Source organism: Taudactylus pleione, unplaced genomic scaffold (assembly GCF_031769625.1).
Source record: "Taudactylus pleione unplaced genomic scaffold, aTauple2 ptg000129l, whole genome shotgun sequence".
NCBI lineage: Eukaryota > Metazoa > Chordata > Amphibia > Anura > Myobatrachidae > Taudactylus > Taudactylus pleione.
In genome coordinates, this window is record NW_028284531.1 from 20795093 (window position 1) to 20821322 (window position 26230).

Genomic DNA, 26230 nt, shown 5'->3' on the forward strand with positions numbered 1-26230 from the left:
TGCCCAGAGTTGTAATGCCCCCATTAGTAGTGCCCCCTGTAGTAATTCCCCCTATAGAAGTGCCTCTAGCAGTAATTCCCCCTATAGAAGTGCCTCCAGTAGTAAAGCCCCCATTAGTAAGGCCCCCTATAGCATGCCCCCAGTAGTAATGCCCCGCTATAGTAATCCCTCCAGTAGTAATGCCCCCCATAGCCATGCCCCCAGTAGTAATGCCACCCTATAGCCATGCCCCTAGTAGTAATGCCCCCTATAGCCATGCCCCCAGTAGTAATGCCCCCTATAGCCATGCCCCCCATAGCCATGCCCCCAGTAGTAATCGCCCCTATAGCCATGCCCCCAGTAGTAATCGCCCCTATAGCCATGCCCCCAGTAGTAATTGCCCCTATAGCCATGCCCCTAGTAGTAATCGCCCCTATAGCCATGCCCTCTATAGCCATGCCCCCACTAGTAATGCCCCCTATAGCCATGCCCCCAGTAGTAATGCCCCCTATAGTAATCCCCAGAGTAGTAATGCCCCCTATAGCCATGCCCCCAGTAGGAAAGCCCCCTATAGCCATGCCCCCAGTAGTAATGCCCCCTATAGTAATCCACCTAGTAGTAATGCCCCCTATAGCCAAGCCCCCAGTAGTAATGCCCCCTATAGCCAAGCCCCCAGTAGTAATGCCCCCTATAGCCATGTCCCCAGTAGTAATGCCACTCTATAGCCATGCCCCCAGAAGTAATGCCACCCTATAGCCATGCCCCCAGTAGTAATGCCATCCTATAACCATGCCCCCAGTAATAATGCCCCCTATAGTAATCCCCCCAGTAGTAATGCCCCCCTATAGTCAAGCCCCTAGTAGTAATGCCCCCCTATAGCCATGCTCCCATTCTAAAAAAAAACCAAAAAACCACAATTGAAATACAAACACAATACTTACCTTAGGCCCCGCTCCTGTGTCCGCTGCCATCCGGTAAGACCGCGGCTCCACCACAGATCTATGGAAGAGATGTCATGACGTCCCTCCCATAGTGCTCCCTGCTGGAGCCGGAGCTCAGGAGTGAGTCCTGGCTCCACGGATCTATGGGAGTGACGTCATGACGTCCCTCCCATAGTGCTCTCAGTGGGAGCCGGAGCTCAGGAGGGAGGTCCGGCTTCTGGCTGCTGCTGCAGGGAAGGAGCCAGGTGCCCGCTGATAACATATATTAGCAGGCGCCCAGCAAATGGAGCCTCCCTGCGGCAGCTAACGCGGGGGGGGGGAGCGGAGCTGGTTTTTTTTTTTTCTTATGGGATTTTTATTTATTTTTTCTGGGGACTCAGTGGCGCCCTCTAGGGGCCAGCGCTCCGGGCAACGGCCCTGTTAGCTCGACCCTAGAACCACCACTGATTGCGGGTTTGACCCACGGACCAGCAGCGCTATAAAGACAGATGTCAGTAGCGTCTTCACCCACCACCCACACTAACGTCACTGTGTGCCCTGTGCACAGACTGCAATGTAACCTATCCTATTCAAGTGAGTGCAGGCCCAATGCACCTCTCCCCCCACCCCTTAACGGCCGGGCACATGGTGCCACACCTATTTCTTGCATTGGTGAGGTCAATAAATTTTGTTTTTGTTATTGCACAGCATTAACTTGATGGATGCAGATGAAACAAAGTTCAGGTTATTGCTAGGAATTTCCACTGTACTGTACTCTCCCATCCCACACTGTGCTCTCCCATCCCACACTGTGCTCTTCCACCCCCCATTTCCCACTGTGCTCTTCCATCCCCCACTGTTCTTCCCAACCCAATCCCACATTTTGTGTTCCCCCTCCCCCCAGGCTACTCTCACCTGCTGGAGCTTCCTGCTTGTGACATACAGACATTGTGTGCTGCTGCTGGGAGGGACTACTAGGGTGGGGGCGGGGCTGACTGATGACTACTCAGATCTCCCATCCAGTGATCTGAGGAGACAGTTCAACTTATATCAGACTCCTCGGATCACTGGCTGAGAGATCCGAGGAGTCACTGTAGCCCCGCCCTCACCACAGAGCTGAGCTTCTCCAAGCCCCGACGGCCAGCAGTGAGTGACACAGACTGGGCCGGCCCTGCTGATTTGTGTATATGCAGTGTGCGGGCCGGCTGCAGTTAATTTCTATAGACCGAGTGGCAGATGGCACCCTGCCACCCCCCCATCCCCCGCCAGTGGAATTGCTGCTGCAGTGATCAGCAGGGGCGCCATACATGTCTGCACCCTGCTGTTCACTCCGGGGTCCCCTAGGACCTTGGGGCCCGGTACAGTTGTACCCCTGGGGCCCCTCTTCCTGGGCTTTGTACCATGAGGTGGGAATGTGTGAGAATCTACAGTATAAACAAGTGATAATATAGTATTGTACCTTGCATTATATATTTCATATGACTGTCGCAAATTTTATGAAAAGGAGTTATAAAAAAATCTAGGATCACTGCAACCAGACCCGAGTTTAAATTATATTTCAAATAATAACTTTCCAACTATATTTTAGATCCAGCAAGGCACAATGACCTGTATTAAGATCTGTGGGGGGAGATGTATTAACATCTCACTTATCTATGTGCTAAAAGACATCCTGCATTGCCATTTATCGCAGTGATACTGCCTATCTTAGCACAGTGTTTTAAAAAAAGAGTCCCCAAAATAGTGTATACTTGCCTACCCTCCTGGAACGGCCGAAAATCGTGTGGCACTCATGGCCGCCAGGAAAAGCAGGAGACACCTGGCCCAGTGAATGGTACAGGAGGCTAATGACGCAATTCACATTGAATTGCATCATTGTGGCTCTGCCCTCTGCTTTACAATGCCGTAATCGCATCATTTTTAGTGGGGGCGGGGCAATGATGACACAATCACATCATCACACCCCAGATCTGCCCACCTATAAAACCAGCCCCTCCCACCCCCCACAGTGCCAACCTGGCTGCCCCTTCCCAGACGGGGCAGCCAAAATGTTGCCAAGTATGAAGTAGTTTCAAAGAAGGAGAAAAAGGTTGTCTCTCTTTCTGGGGCACTCTTTATACAGTGTGTAATGATAATATTAAAATATAACTTTTATTAAGATTATTTAAAATATATTTCTCCAACAATCTCTACGGACAGACATACACAAGTATTCAATAGAAATTGAAAAAATATATTTCTGAATTATGATATATGTGCAAAGTAAATACAAGTTTTAACAGATATGTGTCTCATATATAACCAAAAACATTTTGGTAATGGTGAAATATTTATTTAAAAAGTTTATCTCATAGGAACATAAAGTGTTAGATGTAATGTTACGACAATGCTTATTACACAGGGTATCCTATGTTGTCCTCACCCCTAGCATAAGTGAAAATACAATTTATTTCAAACTTAAAACATTCAGGTAAATCTAGTGGGTACATAAAATATAGGTGGTATTTTATAAGTGGACAGGTTTCATTGCACATATTTATATTGGTTATATATGAAACACATATGTGTTAAAAAACTTGTATTTACTTTCTACATGTACTGTATCATAATTCAGAAAAAAAAATTTCAATTTCTATTGAATACTTATGTATGTCTGTCCGCAAAGATTGTTGGAGAAATATATTTTAAATAATTTTAATAAAAGTTATATGTTAATATTATCATTACACACTGTATAAAGAGTGCCCCAGAAACAGAGTCAACCTTTTTCTCCTTCTTTGAAACCATGGTCTGTAATTTGACCTTGGGAGCACCACCAACCAATGTCATGTTGGCTATAACACTATATATATAAATATAAATATGATAATTAATTTTTCTGTGCGGAATCCCTCTCAAATCTTGTTATAATTTAAGTATGAAGTAGTGTTAAGATAAGTCACCTCTCTGTCCAACTGTATCACATCAGCATAGTGCTCATACGAAACATAATGGCTACTCTAGAAAAAGATGCAAGATCTAAATGCAAATTAAATGTGCATGCAAGAGGAGTATTAATGGACGTGATGGCTTTTAAGTAAGCATAACGCTGTCCTCAGATGGCACTATGGGGCTGATTTAGAGATGTATGTTAATTTGATGCTAATGCACATCTCCGATGTTTTAAGATCTGCACTGCGCATGTGCAGGTCTGGGGGCAGCGACTGGCAGCATTCCTGAATACCAGGGCGTCGGCTCCATTTTCTGAGCGTGTCGAAGCCAGTGGCTGCATCATTGGCTTCGGCAGCGTGACATCACCAGGGTTACTCAGATGTCCAGTGGTCACGCAGTTGATCCAATGGCTGCGTCTTCAGATGCAGCACAGGATCAGGGAAGCCGGCAGTGGGCGTCTTTTCACATAAAACACCTCCTGCAGCTTTTGCATAATTTTGCACAGCCACTGCATACAAAGACGCAGCTGCTGTATGAATAGCACCAATAATTACTTAACTTAATCAGTCCCAATGTGTTATTAAACAAACTTCTTGTTACTTTGTAAACGGTCATCACGTTTCTCCGCCATAGCAACTTTGGAGAGATCTCTGATTTCTCCATGGACTACTTTTTAAATACATTTTGGGGAAGCGAAAATGCAGAAAAAGGACTCATCACCGCTTGATCTGTTGACCTGTGGGGTCTCTAAACTAAAATGAGGTATTAGAAATAAATTTACATGATAGCCACTAGAGGGAGCCAGATCATATAATAAAACCACCATGTAATCCTTTCTCTGGTAAAGGGAGAGATGTACTAAGCTTTGGAGAGTGATACATTGGAGAGTGATAAACTACCAACTAATTAGCTCCTTACTGTCATGTTACAGGCTGTGTTTGAAAAATGACAGTTAAGGCACACATCCACATCCGTTTTCATGTCCAAAGACATGAAAACGACTGCATGATTATGATATTGTAATCGTGCAGTCATTTGTCAGTCTGTGATGTGCCTCCACTGAACGAGCAGTCGTTCAGTGTAGGCACATCAATCATCTCCTAACATGCTGAACCTGACGTTATCGTCAGGTTGTCCAGCATGTTTGCCCAATGATAGATGTCTAAACGACCAGCAGGAGTGCGCATCGCTGGTCATTTTAAACATTGAATGATATTGTTATCATTCAGTCGCTCAATTTAATCGTCTAGTGGATGTGTGCCATTAGAAGCTGATTGGTTGGTAGTTATCTCTCTCCAATTTATCACTTTTCAGAGCTTAGTACATCCGATCTGCCCCAAAGTCCCACAAATTAAATAGCATCTGTTAGTGCAGTTTTAAAACCGTGTTATATGTCAGAGAACAAATCTCACATCAAGCTTCACTTTTATAAATCGGCAGCTTACAAACCTCATTTTGTGTCCTGGGATCCATACAATCACCTGCAATGTACTAAGCAGCAGTTTGCAAGACCGCATGTGATACTCATGAAATTAGTCAAATTACAAGTGGTTTGAGGATGATAGAAAAGATTTACATGTGATCATTGAAAAAGCCAAAAAATAGATTGAGACACAACTCTTATAATATGTACAACTTTAGCTGTAACATATAGATGTACATAGATGACAGATGTGACAGTCATCATATTGAAGTACATTAGCACCAGGCCTAGGGAACAAACATGCTAAGCACAAATGGACTCATCACAATGGTTATATATCAGGAGCCTGATGTACTGTATTTTTAAACTGTACATATGTGATTTTAAGCAAACTGGAGATTAATACATACTGTGGGTTGTGTTTGAAAACCACGTCTGATTGATGTATGTTTAAAAATTGCATTAAAAAAACAAACTTTGATACATAAATTAATTTGATATCTGGTTTGACTTTGTTAGTTAATTAGTTTTAGAATCCATTGTTCAGTTTTTATTTAATAATGTATTTAGTATTTGTTTACATTTCATTTAGCTACAGGTCAAAAACATATATTTTTTTATTCAACATTACCTTAATGATTTAGGTGTTTGCATAAAATAATATTACAATCCAATTATTTGTTTTGCAGTCACAATGTGTTTTCAGTTGATAGTACACAATGATTTGCAAGAAGACCAAAGGTTACATGTAATAACCTGCCTGTCATTTAACCCTTGCAGGGATTAAGCAGTCGGGAAGTTGGTTGTTGGGATTAGGTCCACCGGCTTCCCAACTGCATACCATCCCATTCTCCCTTCTATGGTTACTGTTATAACGTGTTCCAGGTTTAAATTGTTATTAATTTTTTCCTTAACTTGGGATGCTTTCCCATTGTGCTGTTCATGTTTGATGTGGAATGTTCCTAGTTGTACATTGTTATACATGCCTTGACTAATTAAGAAGTTTATAAAAGTGGACAAATTATATCATCCACCATGTAGCACAGATCCCATTTGTCAGTAACTCATTACCTGTAAGTTATCAATTCCTGGTGTAAACACATGCCTCCCAACAAGGACCGCCATCAGGGGGGCACGGCCAGGGATGGATTCAATGCCAGCGGCTTGCAAGCTAGCCTGAGATCGCAGAATGGCAGCCAATCAGGAGCAGTCGTAGGACGCTCCTGATTGGCTGCTGGTCCGCGAGCTGTTATTGGCTCGTGGCCCGGCGCCATATTTGAAATGCCATCAGCGTTTTATATCAATTCTCTCTGCCATCCCTGGACCTCGGCTGCCGGTGCAGCACCGCTGCCACCCGGGCCCCTATCTCTCTCCATATTTGAAAAGCAGTGATTCTACCTGGCTGGCTGCACCAGCGCAGCCATCTGAACAAACCACTAAACAAGGTAATCCCTAACCTTGACATGTGCTCCTCCCCTGTTTCAGACAGCCTTTCCTGCTTTATGCCTCCCCCCTTGTCCAGTCAGCCTTCCCTGCCTTATGCCTCCTCCTCTGTTACAGCCTTCTCTGCCCTGTGCCCCCCCCAGTCCAGCCAGTCTTTCCTGCCCAGCCTCCCCACTCTAGCCAGTCTTCTCTGCCCTGTGCCTCCACCCTCAGTCCAGCCAGTCTTTCCTGCCCAGCATCCCCAGTCTTGCCAGTCTTCTCTGCCCTGTACCTCCATCCCCAGTCCAGCAGCCCTCCCTGCCCAGTCTCCCCCCAGTCTAGCCTGTCTTCTCTGCCCTGTGCCTCCCCTCATAGTTCAGCTAGCGTTCCCTGTCCCCCTCTAGTCCAGCCAGCCTTCCCTGCCCTGTCCCCGCAGTCCAGCCAGCCTTCTCTTCCCTGTGCCTCCTCCCCTTAGTCCAGCTATCCTTCCCTATTCCCCCCCCCAGTTCAGCCAGCCTACCCTGCCCCCCTCCTCCTTGTCCAGCCAGCCTTCCCTGTACCCTCCCCCTTGTCCAGCCAGCCTTCCCTGCCCTGTGTTCTAAACTTCTACACTTACTCTTCTTTCTGGCTTTTTATGTGGATCTGGCTTTTTCAGTGTATTTTATGTGGATCTGGTATATATATACCTAAGCAAGCAATCCATCATTAAAATGATGCAAAACAAACCTGGAAGTTACCACTGCAGTGGCTGCGTTACTTGCAGCTCCATGATCCGAATCCCAACCTTAGCCCATCCACATACAGGCAGAACACTCAAAAGCAAGTGGAGATTACACTGCAAAATGGATCATGTCATCTATGTACTGACATGTCCCTGCGGCCTATATTATGTAGGACTCACCTCCAGGAACTTTAGGGAAAGAATGGCCAACCACAGAGCCTCCATAAGAGCAGCACTACTAACGGGCCAGTCAGACAAACCAGTAGCAAAACATTTTGCACAAAGAGGGCATCAGGTGGCAAGCCTCAAATGCCAACTTATAAACTGGATACCGCCACCGGAACGTGGTGGTGATAGGTTATCTCAACTCAGGAGATGCGAGAGCTGTTGGATTTACAAACTGGAAATGGTTGCACCCCACGGCATAAATGAAAACTGCCCACTAAATATTTTCTTGTGAATCTGACAGTTGTTATCAATAGAGTACATGTCTGTTTACATCGTAGCTCCACCCCCAAGTGCTATACTAGGCCATAGGTCCTTCCTATCACCCCATAGCCCTTACAGTGAACACCGTCTCTATATGCACACATAACCCTATATTACTATAAATCCCACTTAACCTAATACTAGTATATATCCACTGTAATATTAAACCGTCAGATTAACAATTATTGGCCCAATGCATATATGGGTAACTACAGGTTCACCAAGGTGTTGCTAATACAGCTGTAACATATGGTTAGTGATGGTGGAATAGTCCCCCCATGATCAAGTATTAAATGTACTTTACTGATTACAAAGTAACCATGGTAATGTCACACTTGCGGTTACAATGACTAGGCTGCCCCATTGCCGGCTCGGCACTTCCAGTCCGGGTCCTAACAGCACTAATTATTGGAACCTTGGAAGCCTAAATAGGAGCTACCAAGCGGTTAGCATTCAGGCAAGCTGAGACCGCACACCTCGTAAAATCCAGTCCCAGCAAATAGATATTTGTGCCCACATCGTGTGCACACGCTCTTCCGGATGTGGGCCCGGAGCCATGACACACTTTCAGTCGCAGGGTATTTAAACTGCGATCTGTACCATGTATAGTGTCCACAAAGCAGCATGTCATGCCATCCCTCTGCCTGATGCAGGTAAGACTAGAATAACATTACCCATGTTTGAACCAGGACAAATATCAGGCAAAATATATGTATAAACCTATAAGTGGATATTGTTGATTCCCTTTAGTGCAGCTGATATGGCTACATAACCTTGATAGCAACAATGTATGTATACATCTGCATCACTCTGCAAAACAGTGGAAAGCTTTGGATTTTGCAAATGTCATTGCATGTACTGATTAAATACACTAATGTAGTCTAGTACCTGAAGTATGGATATACTCACATATTGTAATTGTGACATATTAGAAGGGCCTGTTACCATTATGCTTATACTGTTGTACTTACCCTATTATAGCAAAACAGACTGAAAACTGATGCCTTGACAAAGGTTGGCAAATTATTTGGTATGCACATGTATAATAAAGCTGAATAATATTGCTATCATCATGAAGTCTCCCTAGAGAGCACCCCAGTGAAGAATCCACACTAACTTGCGAGTGCTGGATTTTTGCTTTCTTTCTCTCCCTCTCTCTCTCCTCCTCTCCCCCTCTCTCTCTCTCTCTCCCTCTCCTCCTCTCTCCCTCTCCATTAGAATCAACGTTGATGACTAGCCGATAACTAGCCACGGGGCAACCGGTGCCGCAGCACAGAGAGCAGAGGGGTGTGACCGGAAACTTCCCCAGCCCTTGCTCCTGGCTAGCAGGGTGCTTGGAACAGCATCCTGCAGTCAGTATTGCTGCTGCAGCACCCACGCATCCTGTGAATAGGTCCTCTGCACAGTATATGCAGTTGTTTGGGCATCCTGATGCCCGGTCAGCGCTGCACTTACCAGAGCTGCCGGTCACACCACCTCTTCACGATGTAATGACATTGTGCGCTCAGGGGGCAGGGGTGGCAGAGGTCGCAATAGTGCCCTGTTACTGCTCTGGTCTACCCCATCTGTGCCCTGTTACCCCAATAGTGCCCTGTTACTGCTCTGGTCACCCCCGTCTCTACCCCATCCCTTTAGAATGTACGCTCTCACGAGCAGGGCCCTCTTCTCCCGTGTGCTTTTCCTTCCCTTACTTATACCATTATCTACTCCATACTCCCTACAACAACACCCAACCCTTGACTTCGGTCACCCTGTTACTTATTGGAGTGATATGACTGCTGTTGTAACAATGTTAATATACCATGTACTTGTCCTGTAATTACATGCACTTTGTTAGGTGCTACAGAACCTTTGTGGTGCTATTTATATAAAGGATAATATATATATATATATATATATATATATATATGTGTGTGTGTGTGTAACTGTAAAGCCATGTAATGACTAGAATGTCATGGTAAATGCTAATGAAACATTTGGTAAAAGCTACAGACTAGAGACTACAGACTGGGTGTGCCAGAATTTGAGTGGGCCTGAGGTTATTTTGCTACCCACAGCTCCCATGAAGTATAGTCTGTGAGTTAAGACAGAGACATAGTAATTATTGGATGTGTTCACTGCTAGAGGTTCTGAGGTTAAGTCATGGAGAGGGTAAAGTCAGTTCCCAAGTTGACACCTTAGCCCTGTGCAGAGAAGGTGCAAATGTCATGACGAGCTTCTGCCACTTGCATAAACACAGGGATTGTGAGGTGTGAAGTGGCCACACTTCTTATATGAGTCAGTGAACTGGGAGTTACTGGAAATATCAGGGAAACAGATTACATGTAACATGTGCTTTCTCCATTATCTCCGTAGTCTTACAATCATTTGTATTATATACACACACATATTAATATAAACCGCTTGCTCATTTATTACACCCACATTATGCAGCACTGTATGATTTTGGTTGTCCAATCACATTATCGACTCTACCTCCCAAATTGTACACTGAGCATGGAGATACACGTGTAGGACTAATGCCCGCTGATGCATGTTTTCTTTCTCTAACAGACACAGGGCCTGATTCAGAGATGAACACAACTGCAAATCGCACGCAGATCGAGCGATTGTTTGCCATTGCGCATGCATATGCGAAGGCAGCAGTGCGCGAAGGCAGTAGTGAGATCGCCGTGAGTTCACGCAGACCACGGAGGCCCATTGCAGATAGATTGACAGGAATTGATTGGGGGTGTTGACAGGGGGTGGTTAGCAAAACGCAGGCTTACCTGGCTGTTTGAACACTGTTACATGGGCATGCATAAATTAGACACTTCCATATTTTACCGTAGCTCTGCGTGGTAGAAGAGCTCCCCGGCCTGCGGAAGGTCAGTTCTTCCGCAAGGGTAAAATGGCCACGGATGAACTTCAATGGTTATGCAGGTATGCGTAGTCGCACGCAGGTGAGAAGGCCGTAGTGGGCATCTTTATGCTCGGATGATCTTTGCTAACATTAGCATATTTTTGCAACTGCATTGCGTAAGAAAACACATTTGCGATCGCATTAGCGTCCGTCTCTGAATCAGGCCTACAGACATGTTGTCATTCTTCTTGATATGAATGGATATAAACAAGTCTCATTATACATAGCACTATATAAAGCACACAAGACATGCCATCTCACAGACACATGCAGGGAAGTTGTCATATGATGCTTTGGCATCTCTGGCTGTAGTCTAGTTATAAGGGTGTGGATATCAGGGGGTTCTCTTTATACGTAGGATAAAGCTAGCTAGCACTTGTTTTAAGTTGTTTTTCTACAAATTGGGTGGTTGGTCTTGGATAAAAATTGAGGGTAGTGAGGGGCTTGGGTTTAAGTGGAACACAGACTCTATAGGGGTCCATACATTTAGCTGCAATTGCCCATTCTGCTGATGGTGGGGTCGTGGAATTGAGGATATTTAACATTTTCAAAAATCTTGACTCCCCGTTCTTGCCCCGAAAATGGTTGGAATCGGCGAGTCAGGATTTTTTTCATGTTGAATTTTCCTGATCCACCAACAGATCGCAGATCATTGATGAACGCCAATCTATGGATCAGTTCAGATCGGGGGCCGTAGATGTATGGGCCCCATTACACTAATGACTTTATAAGAAAAAGGGATATAATTTGTACATGACAGGTAGGAACATTTGGAAAGTTGTGGTTGGGAAGGAACCTGGGATACAGAGAGTGGGCCCAGAGTACACAATCAGCAAGGCGGATATACTGAGTACTAAAGTAACAGCTTTCTTTTCCATAGATAAGATCTATATCATAATTTGCCTAAAACAGTGCAGACATTGTGCACATGTGGCTTGTGACTAGGCACTAAGAGAACGGACTGCTGCCGCTCTGGTCTCACAGCTTCTCGTCACTACACTGTAAGGACAATATTTGAGAAAAGATCTCACAGTTCTCCATCTATTGCACATAAAGGTCATTACTAGAGAAAAATTGGAGTCTGAAGAAGAGGGCAGCGTATTGGTGACACGTGTAACCAGTTCATGCTATTCTTCTTCCATTTGCCTTACGCAAGACGTTATTTTGCCAGTCACTTATAAGAAAAAAAGGCAGCAACCACTTTGAAAGAGGAAAAATCTATTATCAGTACTATATGATTTATTATGTGGATTATGCTCCATCTCAAAATGAATGTGTTTATATATATACTACTGATGAATAATTTTATAGTGTCTCTTGTAAGGAATGAGAACATAAGGCCATTCCATAGCAAGAGGTTCCACCAAAGAACATACAGTATCATTGGCCTCAGTTCGTCTTCAAGCAGAGATAAAAATACTGATATACAGTTTCTAATAGAGCACTGTGCAGTATGAGAAACCTGGGACTTAAATGTGTAACTTCTGAAAAGAAAATGTGATCATGGTTTTATTGAGCCAGCACTCAGCCTCTACAGGAGTCTGCCCTGTAGGTGGTAAAGTTTGTCACCTTTTGGCACACTTTGCATGCAAATGTTACGAACCTCTGGGAATCACTCGTGCTCCCAGCAAATAACTATAACAGGAGAGGGACAGCTGATGACATCTCCATCGGTGTCTGCAAAATGATGGACCTGATGGGCTGACTGACAATTGTAATTTAGTAGTGGCTTGTTGCGCTACAGCTCAATAATCATAATTAGTACGCTACTAAAATACACAAGCAGGTGGTAGCTTATGTAAGTGATGGAAAAGGTGTAATTTCAGTCTACTTTTTAATAACAGTTATTTATATAGTGCACACATATTATGCAGCGCTGTACATAGAATATTATAGTCAAGAGCATCAAGCCCTACCCCAGTGGCACTTACAATCTATATCCACTATGACATGAGTAGACATATATACACTAGGGGTAATATGAGGAAACCAAGGTACCTCTGGGGGAATGTCACCAATCACTGGGAGAACATACAAACGCCTCAGGGCTGTAACACAGCAATATTAACCACTATGCCATTTGTGCTGCCCAATTACAATATGACTTTATAATTTGGTGGAAAGGAAATAAGATACCCTTATTGCTTTTCAATGCATACTGTATATCTACTACCAGGCTGGGCTAGGCTAATATGCAATATAATATTAGCCTGGCTCAACTGACAGGTCTGCTTTGAAGCAATAGCAAATCAGTTTAATCAGCTTCCAGAAATATTAAACCCAGAACATTTTTGTTAGCAAGCAGCATATGTTTATTTTCTGTCATAAATAGGATCCTACTGTAAGCTAATTACTAACATAGTAGAAATGTGAGCTAACCAACATCAATCAGACAACTTGCACTACATTGCTGGATGGTTGCTAATATGGTCCTTGGCTTATCACCCATTTGCACATTTTTGTATTTTTGTAATTAACCCCCTCATTGCTGTAACTGAGAATTAGATCACATATAACTTCACAAGGGTTATATAAATATATATGTATATATATATATATATATACATATATATATATATATATATATATATATATATATAGTGCATTTGTTAGCTAGTTTTTTTATTGTGGAATTTGAAGTACCGTTTTTTTCTTTATATAATGCCATGAGATGGTGTAAATGTCTTGGATAGACCTTTTACAGTTAAGGATAAATGAATCCTGGACAATGAGAGGATTGGAGAACTAAGTATTATACTACTAAAGTGTTTAATCAATAACGTTTGAGAGCAAGACTCATCACTATTTGTGTAATTAACTGTAATTAAGTAACTTAAATGCCTTTTCCATATAGGTTTCATCAGTAATTGACCCCCTCAGTCCATTTTTAGTTCATTTTCTTGGGGTGAAATTGCACACTTGGTACTCTGAGAACCTTCTTTCCAAGGACCCCCTGCTTAGTCCTATTAAACTTTGATATGTTGATGGTGCCAGGCAAGGTGACAATTCACACCTCAGCGTTCAGGATAAAGCCTGGGCTGAACAGCCCCCTTCAGCATTTCACAAGACACTGACAAGAGGAGCACACACATGGATCTCTCTCTAGCAGAGTTGCAGTTCAAGGAGAATATGTCACTGCCACATTGTACCGCACTTCAGCAATGGGGGTATCCTGATTCTGAGGGCTACAGCAGTCTTTCGCCAACTTCCTCCACAGACTCCTTCAGCTTTTCACCTCCGTATCAATCCTGTGCTTTCCCTGAAGGCACCTACAGCAGCATTCAAGCAGCTCTGTGCCAGGCACAAGTTTTACAAAGCAGACAGAAGGAAGTGCCAGCCAAGAAGAGCCACAAAATAAGAAACAAGACAGTTCCTAACCAGCGACAAAGTGCCAGTGAGCGGGAGAAGATGAGGATGAGGAACCTGTCTACTGCCACTCAGAATCTGAGAAGATACCTGCCCGCCGCAGTGGCACCAGTTGGTAAAAACTTGACAAAAATTGAGACGCTGCGTCTGACAATTCGCTACATTGCGCATCTCTCTGAAGTTCTTGGCCTGGATGATGAGACACTGGTCAAAAGAAGGGAAGAACGGCTCATGAGAGCCACGTGCCCAGTGGGTCTCAGCTGCTGTCATGGCAACATGCATGAAATGTGCTCAGCCACAGCAGCACAGATGCCAGAAACTCTTCCTCATTACTCTGCTTCTCCAAGAATATTTCCAGAGCAGACAAGACCCGGGGCCATGGACACAAACTTCTCCTTTGCGGAGATGCAGTCTCCTACATTCACAGACCAAGGGCTGCCCGAGGAAGAAGCGAGGTTCTCCCCATGTTCCATGCACTCCACATCCACTGATTTAACGGCAATATCAGACATGAAAGAAGACATTGTTACACAGCCACCTATTTCTCCAGACCTGGGCTTCTCTCAGGTATGTCTCCTTCTTATAATTTTTCTGAGTAGATTTATAACATTGTTATGATAATGTGATGTGTGTACTGAAGGCCCTTGGCCTCCCACTTGTATAGCTTCAGTTACTTTGCACTGTTTTTCATTAACGTATGGCCTCTGGACATATGTATACTGCTCTCCCCAGGAGTAACTTGGGCAGCTTTGATATACAGACAGTGGTCAAAAACAGTGTTCAGTAATAAGTAAAATAAAATATTTTCTATACGTACAAGGTAGATTGTGGATGGGATTAATGACGTCCCATTAGAGGTGTCAGAATGTTCTGTATTTTTGAATAGGAAATTAATTGCAATTGAGTTACAGTATATATAATAAACATAAAATATTAAGCAACACATAAGCAGTCCTTATAATTAAATTATTATTATTGATATTTTTTAGACTTATAAAGCACAAATATATTAGGCTCTACTCTCTGCAGACATAAAATAATGATATTACTGGCAATGAGGGTTATTTAATAACATTGCTTAAGACAATCACAGCTTTTAGCTGTCTAATTGAAGCATGGTTCTGATTGATTGTTAAAGTTCTGACTGATTGTAATAGATTTACAGCAGACTTACACAGTATTAATGCATATCTCGAGACTTATCAAACATTCTAAAAATGACAATTGATTGTAGCTATCATATCCTGTTGTACATTCTGTGATATAATAGCTAGCATCTCATTGGTTGCTGTGGGTAACACATGCAATTGTCTTCTTTAGAAGGCTTAATAATCTACCCCTAATTAAATGTATGATATACTGAGTCCTATTAGCCAATTGAGCATTGCTAGAATGCAAGTATTTTGTAATTAATATATAGTACCAGATTATAAACAAGAACTGTTACAATATTAATGTGAATTTTAATCATTTATTTATTTTGCCCTCTAGGATGTCATTGATGACATGTGGGACGAGCTTGAAAAGAAAGATCTCTGGACAACATTTCAAACCGGTGCATCGATCCAGACACAAGATTTCTGCTAACAAATCTAATTTATTTTCATTATTTAAGCACTCCTTGGTTATCCTGTGTATATGTAAATATAAAGTATTTTAAATTTGTAAATAGCTCATATATTTATTGCATATACTTCACGCCTTAATAAATGTATTTATTTTTTATATACTATATATATATATATTTCAAGCACAATATTTTCTTACTTTACTGGGCGGTAACCTGATTAAAATGTTAGTACTAAGCTAAACAAATGTATCTTATCTCCTGTCTAAGGGACTTTTCAAATCTATTAAACACATGAAATAATTATATTGCATGTTGGTACATCTGCTGCTGCTTTTGTAATGTGTTGGTCAGTGGTTCTCTCAAATGATCCCCTCTATTAGCAAAAAACATTATTTTGATTGGTCACTAGTTGTGATGCCTACAATCCTTTGCACATAAGAAGCACTAAGAAAATGTATACAGCATCAACCTCAATGTATACTGTACATTCTACGTGTATCCGTGCAAAATGTTTTCACATTTGTTGTGGATTATGCTTTATTTAAATAAATATATTTGGTTGTACATTATACAATCCAGAAATTGGATACATGTGAATTGTTATTTTGTTCATAAGTTATTGATTTGTGTCAACTGGTGCTAATTATAGCAATACAAAGGTATTGGAATTCTGTCATCTTTATTTAGCATGTACCTGTATAAGAACCGCATAGCTCTCACACAATTACAAATAAGTTCTCTTTAGGAAGGATACTTTATATATATATAGTATATATAAAAATATCAATAAATTTGGATGGGATATGTTCAATATCCCGGCGCAGGGGATGCTGATGATTAGAATACCGGCGCCGGAATCCCGACACCTGACAGAATCCCTGCGCCGGCATCCCGAAGGTAAGTAGCGGGGTTGGGGGCAGGGTTAGGGTTTATGGCTAGGATTAGGCACTAGGGGGAGGGTTAGGCACTAAGGTGGTAGGGTTATGTTTAGGGTGCGGGGAGTGGGAGGTTAGGTTTAGACACTAGGGGGGAGGTTAGGTTCAGGCACCGGGGGGAGGAGGGGGGGTTAAGGTAGGAGAGGGGGAGGGTTAGGATACCTACTGACAGGTGTCTGTATTCTAACCCTGTCGGGATGCCGGCGTCTGGATTTCGATCACTGGGATCCTGGGCACATCTCATACCCATCCCTGTTTAAATCTATCTATCTAAACAGCATAAATCCTATATATATATATATATATATATATATATATATATAAACATACATAGTATATTATATTTGTACATATCTAAATATGATAAATAATGTTGAGCACACTCGTGAATAATAAAATAAATGCACATTTTTTTACTGGAATAAAGGCTCACATACATACAATAGGTCACTTAACCACATGCAGGATGATGAGGCTGCGGTTTTAGATTATTCCCACAGACCATCGCTGGCTCCGGAAGTGCTGGGACCCTAACCCCCCTGAAACCTGGCCAGGATCCAACTGGACCACCTCACGTTGGTTTCATCCCAATCGGTGCAGGGGTGTCCGAATGCATAACCAAACAGACAAACAGAACAATGAATTTTGTATTTAAGATCTATTATATTATTATAAGAAAGTTATGTCTGTCTGTTGGTTCCAAGTTGGTGCAAAAACTACTGAAATTAATTTTCATGAACTTTTTAGAAATAACCTGAACTTTGTTTCATCTTGATCCGTCAAGGTAAAGCTGAGCAATTACAAAAGCAAATTTATTGACATCATCAATGCAAGAGATAGGTGTGGTACCATGTGCGCTGCCGACAGGGCCGTAGAGAGCCTGCCCGGGCCCAGGGGTGTGACCTAATCGTGGGAGGCGTGGCCATGCCCCACTTAGAAGAAAAGAGAGAACAATAACCTAGTTGCAGCACCGTTTTGCAGCGCTGCGTGCTGTGGAGGGGGTCGTCGTGAGCCCCTCAGCCCAGCGCAAATCCAAGGAGGGGCGCGATCATGCACAGGAGAGAAGACTGCTGCTGCATGCTGATGAATTAGTACCCGCTCCTCTCCCCTCTCGGCACCCCTGGCCGCCGGCAGGGGTGAGAGGAGAGGAGCTTTGGGCCCGCGTTTACTTGAATAGACTAGGTAACATAGCAGTCTGTGCACAGGACACAGTGACATCAGTGTGAGTGGTGGGTGAAGGTGCTACTGCCGCCAGTCTGGATAGTGCTGCTGGCCTTGTAATACAACTAAAACACCTCAAATAAAAACAAATGTTGACAGAAGCGTTTTCATTGTGGGCGAAGCAGCGGGCAACAGCTAGTATATAGGGTGGAATGTACTAAGGTTGCGGTGTACATTCTGCCAGTCACTGCAACCTTACTAATCGCATATGTACTAACATATGCAATTAGCATCGCAAAGCACAGCTCTTGCGATTAGAGCTGCCCTTTGCGAAGCAGCCGACGCCGTGTGAGGGGGTCTCCATGGGACTCCGCCCCCTCCGAGCCCCGGGAACTTCCTGCTGGTGACTTGTGCAGGAAGTCCCGGGCTCCTCCTACTCCTCTTAGCACCCGGAAGAAGATTAGGAGTAAAAGGAGGCGGCAACCAGGAGACTAAGGTGAGTGGGGGCCAGTGCTGGGCGTCTGCGGGGCGGCAGCGAAGTGTCGGGTGCGGGATGCGGTAAGAAGCCCATAGGCTTCTATTGGGTAACTCCAGGTTTTTCTGGCATTACCCTCCACATCGATAATAGGGCGGCCGGGGCGTAGTACATACGAAAATGTGGTAAAAACTCGGAAAATTGGGTTTTTACCGCATTTTTCCTTTAGTACTTCCTGGCCATAGAGAGAGACAGATATATTATACATGGTCAGCATTAACATTATAATTGCACTCCAAACTGTATTAAATTTAAATTCATGGAATTTAAAAGTGTCTTGTGAAATGCTGATGGGGGCTGTTCAGCCCAGGCATTATCCTGAACGCTGAGGTGAGAATTGTCACCTTGTCTGGCACCATCAACATATCAATGTTTAATAGGACTGAGCAGGAGGTTCTTGGAAACAGGATTCTCAGAGTACAATATTTACAATGTTTATTTTTGCTGTTTTATTTCTTATTTGTTATCTTATTATGCTGATGATATAAGGAATTTTTTTCTCAAATATTAAAAACTGACTTCTATTACATGGTATTAGTTACAACTCATTAAATTTGACTTAATTATTTATTAAAGCTGGGTATACACTGGATGATATATAGGGAACGGCCGATATATTGCGTGTGCGTCGGTGGATGTATACGTCTGTGAACGATATTGCATCTGCTCTGCAACACACATTGAGCGGCCGTTAGGTAAGTCTGTATAACTTACCTGATTGGCCGATGTGTTGGGGGATCCGTCCGTTAGTGTATCCGTCGGCACAGTGTGTATCCAACTAAAGGAATAGTAGGATTTCAAAAGGAAAAAATTGACATGTAGTTTAGAAAGGGGTTTTTCTTTTGTGCCTGACACAGTATGCTTTAGTCTGTTCTTTAAACTCTGATGACTGGAAAGAGACGTTGGTATTTATGTAGCATAGACTTTCCCAATATTATTCCAACTATATTGAAGATATAGAAAGGGAGCGCAGTACACAAAATCAATTCCCAGAGGTTCAACTTCTGGGCAACTCTATGGCTGCTCAGAATGTCCAACAGAAGCCGCCGGGTCCAGTAAAGATGTGTACAACGACACAGTTGCTGGCTGTGACACGCCAAACAAAGCGGTTACAACATGCTCGCATTTGACTAGCCACCCCCTCCCCCATTACCTCACATAAACGAACAGTGATAGTCAAACGCTCTGTGTCCAAATACTCACTACGACCTCAGACGGTAAACCATCGCAACACAAGTGTAGTGGGACTCAAATGAATGTGCAGTACAAAAAACATCGGGCAACTGCACAAACATTGGAATAGCGTCCTCTTCTGAATCAGGCCCTTAGTGCCATGAGTGGATCCAATTGTTTCTTTCTCCGCTGTGCTTGGACTGCAAGCCCACTCCCACTGTCATACCTCCACCAGTATGTGTGATCTGTCACTTTTGCCAAAACTTTGATAAAAGATAAATTATTTTTTTAAATTAAGAAAATAAAAGTATGTAAGTGCCCTTTGAATAGTGATGGCCATCCGAAGCTAAAGAACCCCATTGATGGTTTAGCCACTGATGGCTGAGTGCTGCACATGCGTAGACCTCAGCCATTGAGGCCCGATGTTTTCTCAACATCGGCTGCTGTCCCCTGCGCTGTCCTTGTCCTGCACTGTATTGTACTGTAAGTCACTTGTTGCTTGTTCACTTATTTGTTTATGTACTTTGTAAGGCGCTGCGAAACACTCGTGGCACCATATAAATAAAGAATATTAATAATAATAATGAATTAGTGCGCCATACAGGACAAGACTTTTTTTTCTTCTTTGGCCTTGCAGATAGCTCCCAACTATCCCGAGTTTGGCAAGACACTCCTGATTTGAAGAGACTGTCTCCCAATTAGGAAATTTGCGGGTAGTGATTGGGAGGTAAACCCTTGCGAATGGCCATGCCTATAATGACAGACTTACCTGGATTTTGAACTGATAAATATTTGGAGCAATGCAACACATACAGGGCCTAATTCAGAGATGTACATACATTTGCTATTTACATACATCCCCATTGTTTGCAGATTTGCGCACACGCATTAGCCGCACTGCAGGTCTGTTTCTGCGATGTTGCTCGCAGTGCCCGGAAAGCTGCTGCATGATCGACATGCTGTTGGCATTTGGGGTGGCGACAGTCAGCGTTCCAGGGGACAGGAGGGTGGGACACCTATTTTCTAGATAAGCTGAAGCCAGTGGCTGCATCCTTGGATGCATCTTCACTGGCCCTGGCAGCGTGATTTTCCCAGACTTCCCTGAGAGTACCCTGAGGGTAATTCAGGTGTTAATTTTTAATGATCTGTTACTATATCAAAAAATGTTTAACAAAAAATGTATCCAATAAAGACCTGTACAACAATTATCTGGTATTATATTTGTTACTGTATCATAATATTATTAAAGATCCTCATGATAATTTCTACTAATGTCAATACATACAGGTTAATCTCGGTGTACTAGTTGTGTAGAGGGGTGGGGGAGGGGGGCAGGGAGTGCAGAATTCCCCAAATTGCCCACTCCGCCGATAGCAGAATATAATTAGCTAGATACCTAGATGCAAATCTATTGACTGATGAGCAAAATCTACGTAAATGGGAGCAATCCCACATACAATGTATAAAGGTTGCATCAGAAGCACAAACACTAGTCTCTGACAATCCCATCAGGAACCTGCGGTGGGGGAAAAGATACCCATTGAGATAAATGTTATAGAACATTTCTATATACAGTACATGCTGGATGAGAGCACTGATTGAGAATATAGGAATGAGCTTAACAGACTTTCCAGGGAAATATAGGGGAATATAGTACATCAAGTAGACAAACCTGTAGATATTTTAGAATGATCTAAAGGAATCTGCAGAATGTTATAAAGGAGAGAAATTGCCCCCCCGTCCCCCCATAGCTCTAGCTAAGGAAGAGGGCCTGATTCAGAACCGCTCGCTAGATGCGGTCGCTCGCTCCCAGCTTATGCAAATCCAGCACACGCCCAAGGCAGGCAATCGCATGGCAAGGCATTAGCACACCCACTATGTCTTGGCGAGCGATCCCTTTGTGTATGCAGACACCCACCATCCATTCATAAAATGCCCACTTGCACGTCATCTCCTGGAAGAGCATGAAAACATTGGTACATCGAGCACCATCGAATGTGCTTGCAGCTATCGAGGTTGACTATACCTGGCCGTAAGCACTGCGATTACTTCAGTGTGAAATACAACCAGGTGACGTGTACAATGACGTTGCCTGTTAATTATGCCTGCGTTCGTACCTCCACTCCCCCATTTCTAACGACCTGCCCCTGTTACCACCCACAAACAGCCTCTCCTGTCACTCACTCAACTGGACTGTCTATGCTGGGCGAGCGAGCGCTTTCCAATCTGTCGCAGTGGTTAGCGCACACTCATTGTGATGTATGCGCAGAATGCAAATATCAGCCAGCTACGAGCGATCGCATCCTAGCGAGCAGGTCGGAATCAGGTCCAGAGTCTCTATCATGGAACTCACATAGTGTTGCACCTGATATAGCGCCAGAGAGTGGGATTGAGGTAACCCATATTTGTCCACTAACTTCGCCACTCGAAAGGGCTGACAGTTTTCGGGGTCAACCAATGCTCGGATGTAAGGAATCCTACTGTCAGGTCATAATGAGAAAGGCACAGAGGCCTCTCCATTTTGAAACTCAGGATTTAAATGTAATGGGAAAAAGAGAGAATGGTGGCAATTAAAATTTCTTTGCTTCTTAATATTATAATATTAGGAGGGCATGCTGGTTCTTGTAGTGCCATTAGGAGGACTTAGGGGTGACTCCAAGGTAAGCTGACTCTCAATTCAGGTATATTTGTATGTGCCATTATCATGTGGCCTTATATTGGGCAATTATTACCCAAATTGGATATAGTTATCAGTTTTGGGGATGAGTTTGGGGTTCGGTGCCCCTCGGGGTTGGTGTGGCTGGGCTGCTCTGGTGAGGCACACATTAACACTTTATTTAGCACTTTCACACTTTCTATTTTATGGTGTATATATATTTTTCTTAGCATTTTAATTACACCTTTCACTTATTAACACATAGGCCCTCATTCAGAGCCGTACGCTCTGAGCAGAGCGCACGCTCTGAATGAGGGCCGGGCTCCATTTTCATGGAGCGTCCTCCTGGATGCTCGTATAGCTGTGGGTCACCACCCACAGGCTATACGAGCGTGCATTTTGATGGCCGCGATGGTCGTGACCATCGCGACCATCGAAATTGCGAGCTGGAGCCTGCGGTTGAGGTTTTCAACCGCAAGCTCCGGAGTGATTTTGGCTCTATCAGAGCCAAAATCACTCCCACTGACATCACTAGTGATGTCAGTGGGCCGGCTTCTGACGGGAGGCGTTCCCGTGGGAATGCCCCCGTCAGGGAGGCACGCCCCCGGCACGCCCACCAAAGGGGGCGTGCTGTCAATCAACATTGACAGCACGCCCCCTTTGATCGGACACAACGAGCGAAGGAAAGTCCTTCGCTCGTCGTGTCTGGCGCATGCGCACGACGGAGCTCCCTCCGTCGTGCGCATGCTCAGTGCAGACCATCGACCCACTTGCGAGCGGACAGCCGCTCGCGAGTGGGTCTGAATCAGGCCCATAGTTTTTGCTTTAATCTTGTACTAACACTTTAGTCTCTCACTGGTGTGCTTCACTGGGGTGGCTGGCTAGTGCCGGATTTTTTTGGAGGTGTAATGAAACGATAGGGGGTAGCGGGGGAGTTGCAGGGGGTACGAGATTGCAGAGGGCAGGGATTATCACCGGGGACGGGGCTTATCAACGGTCGGCGCATGCGTCGGCACTTGTCACAGTATTTTTTGCAAAAATACAGTGATAAGTGTGCGGAGGGGATTCACAGGGACAGAGTTTTATCGCAAGCTCTGTCCCTGCAAGGGATTTGTAGTAAATCCCTTTGATATTGCCGGAATTCGCAATGCGAATTCAGTCAGTAATATCACACTACAATCCGCATTACAAATGCGGATTGTAGTAAATAGAGCACTATAGAATTTAAATTCGGAAAGTTATCCCCTCCATTAACCCGGGTTTGTTGGAGCTTCAGCAAGTCCTGAATGTTTTATATAAAAACATTTCATCCGCCTGTGAGAACAGAATTGGCAACATCTGTAAGGAATAAAGAAGTTTAGGGAATGAGACCATTTTTAATAAATTAGTCTTACCTAAATAGGACAACATAAGGTGACGCCAACAGGACAGTTCATCAACTACCTCTCGAATAAGTGACCTCATATTAAATCCTCAATATAACGTGGTAGTTCAATTCACAAATATTTAAGAGAAGTAGTAGCCCATATCAGAGGATAAGAGTCACCCCACTATGGCTTCACCATGGATCCTAAATACAGCGCTTCGAACTTATCCGAATTAATACTAAAGCCAGAAACTTTAGCATAATCTGACAATTTATGAAATATTTTGGGTAAGGTCTGTTCTGGATCGAAATATAAAGTACTAAGTCATCAGCAAAGGCTTGGACTTTAAACTCTCAAGAACCCACCAGAATACTTTTAAAATTTGTCCAAGAATGAAGAATGCGCAATAATGGGTCCAAAGCTATATTAATAACAATGACGATAGAGAGCATCCTTGTCGAGTGCCCATCGTCATTGAAATGGGGGAACTACAGGTGACATTATCAGGATAGTGGTCGGCTAACAATATAAAAAGTGAAATAGATCAGAGAAAGGTCTACCAAAATCACGTGCCTCAAAGATATTAAGCAAATTACCCCAAGACACAGTGTCAAATGCCTTTTCCGCGTCTAAGCTCAAAAGCATTGCTCCCAATGAGGATGGGGAAAGTGGGTGAGACACAAGAGTTGCCAGGAGCCATTCTGACCCCCTTTACATAAAATCTACCACGTGTAAATATCAACTGGTGGTGTTTTAGGAAGCAAGGTAAAAATAATTGGAGGCGATTGGCCATTATTTTGGTCAATATTTTCAGGTCCTGATTCAAAAGTGTAATAGGCCTATAGGATGTAACCAATTCTGGATCTTTAGAAGGTTTAGGTATAACTATAGTGTATGCTTTATTAAAATTTGGATAATGGAAAAGGCCCTCCAATGGGATGTAGTTAACTTACCGGCATCCGGAATGCCGCCTGCCAGAATCCTGATGCGGAAAGCCCAATTTGGGATTAAAGATAGGCGTCTAAATCCTGACTGCCGCCATGCCGAACGAAGGTAAACAGGGTATGTTAGGTGTTAGCTGCGAGGGGGGGGAGGGTTAGGTTTAGGCATCCCCGAGAGAGATTGGGGTTTGGAACCCCACGGGGTGGGTTAAGGTCAGGCTAGGGAAAGGAGGGGTTTAGGGTTAAACACAACCAGGGGGAGGTTAGGGTTAGGCACCACTAAGGGAGGGTGAGTGTTAGGAGGGGGACAGGGGAGGGTTAGGGTACTGATTCCCCTCCAATATACCCTGATACAACGTAATGAGGAATGTGACAAAGTGTGGCTGCAACATCTTATAATACACCCCCAAAAAACCATCAAGGCCCAGAGATTTATTATTGTGGAGATGGATAACCTCAGAGATCTTAATCTCTGTAATATCCTGCGTCAAAATCTCTCTCTGGGCAGAAGAAAGTTGTGGAAGCCTCGCCTCATTCAGCAGGTCCCAATGTAAACCAGGAAGTTCTGGAGGGGCCCTATACAAGGACTCATAATAACACTGAAATGTGGATACTATATCAGGAGTGGATACCACACGGTCAGATGTAGTAGGGTTACGTAATGCCCTAATAGATTGGCGAGGTCATTGCAATTTAGCCATATTAGCGAATAAATGCCCAGATCTATTGCCCCATCTGTAATAATGATTTTTGGCATAATCTGTTTGGATTCGAGCATTGGTCAAAAGGAAACTTTCCAGCAATTGACGATGTTTATAAATCAGAGGGATCAGTCTGATAGGTAACATAAGCCGTATGCATAGCACTATGCAAGGCATCATATTTACTGCCGTATTCCCGTCTCTTCCCAGCCTGATAAGCCAAAATATGGCCCCTCACTGCTTTTGTTTCCCAAAAGAGGACCAAGGGCCTGATTCAGCTTATAGATCGCTGTTGCTAATACGTACGCAATCGGACGTTTGTTTCACACTGCGCATGCGTATGTGGTATATGTCAGTAGTGTAGAGGAGTCTCCACATATCACATAAACCATGGAGCAAGATAAATAACCCTGTGCCCTCCATTCCTGGAGGCGTTAGAGAAGATGAGGGTCTGAAGCGATCAAGTGCCTCATTAGCTACACTATTAAAGTTTACCTCCACCAGCAGGTTGGGAGTGGGACGACCCAAAAGTAAATTAAAGATTGCTCGGAAAAAAATCCACATTAGGTGAATTAGGGGCATGTATATCGAGGACAGTGTAAGGTTCATCTTGTAAAAGCATGTCTAACAGAGTATATCGGCCCTCTGGATCACATTCTGAACTAATAATGGAATAATCTAAGCGTTTATGAAACACTACAGCCACACCTCTCTTTTTTGTAACAAAGGAAGACAAGATACATTCCTTAAGCCAGGAGCTGCCCAAACACATATTATCTGAGGTTGCCCAATGTGTCTCTTGTAAAAATACATAATCTGATCCCCGGTGTTTAAGAAGTGCAGCCACTCTACTATACTTAATAGGGAAATTCAACCCACGTACATTCCAACCAGCAACCCTTTTGCTCCACAGGAGGTTTCTGTCCTCCCTGAGCTCGCCTAACTAACCCCAATCTAAAGAGTGAACCCATGCAGATACTGTAAACCACCGTGCCTTCCACCCATCCCAGCACGTGGGGGGAAAAGCCAGGAAAGAAG

The 26230-nt window shown here is 43.7% G+C and overlaps 1 protein-coding gene across 1 annotated transcript; it reads left to right on the plus strand.

The window, feature by feature from the left end:
- The first annotated feature begins 13834 nt into the window (after positions 1-13834).
- LOC148523704 (uncharacterized) lies at positions 13835-15740 on the plus strand. Its single transcript, XM_088473026.1, has 2 exons — positions 13835-14720; positions 15645-15740. Exons 1-2 carry the CDS (start codon positions 13878-13880, stop codon positions 15738-15740), a joined length of 939 nt encoding a protein of 312 aa, XP_088329152.1. The 5' UTR covers positions 13835-13877.
- Positions 15741-26230: the final 10490 nt, after the last annotated feature.

What these genes read in the sequence shown, in the direction of transcription:
- LOC148523704 (XM_088473026.1), top strand. Translation starts at nt 13,878, where the DNA reads ATGGATCTCTCTCTAGCAGAGTTGCAGTTCAAGGAGAATATGTCACTG. An exon ending in CAGACCTGGGCTTCTCTCAG is followed by an intron (nt 14,721 to 15,644) that starts GTATGTCTCCTT and finishes TTTGCCCTCTAG; the next exon opens with GATGTCATTGATGACATGTG.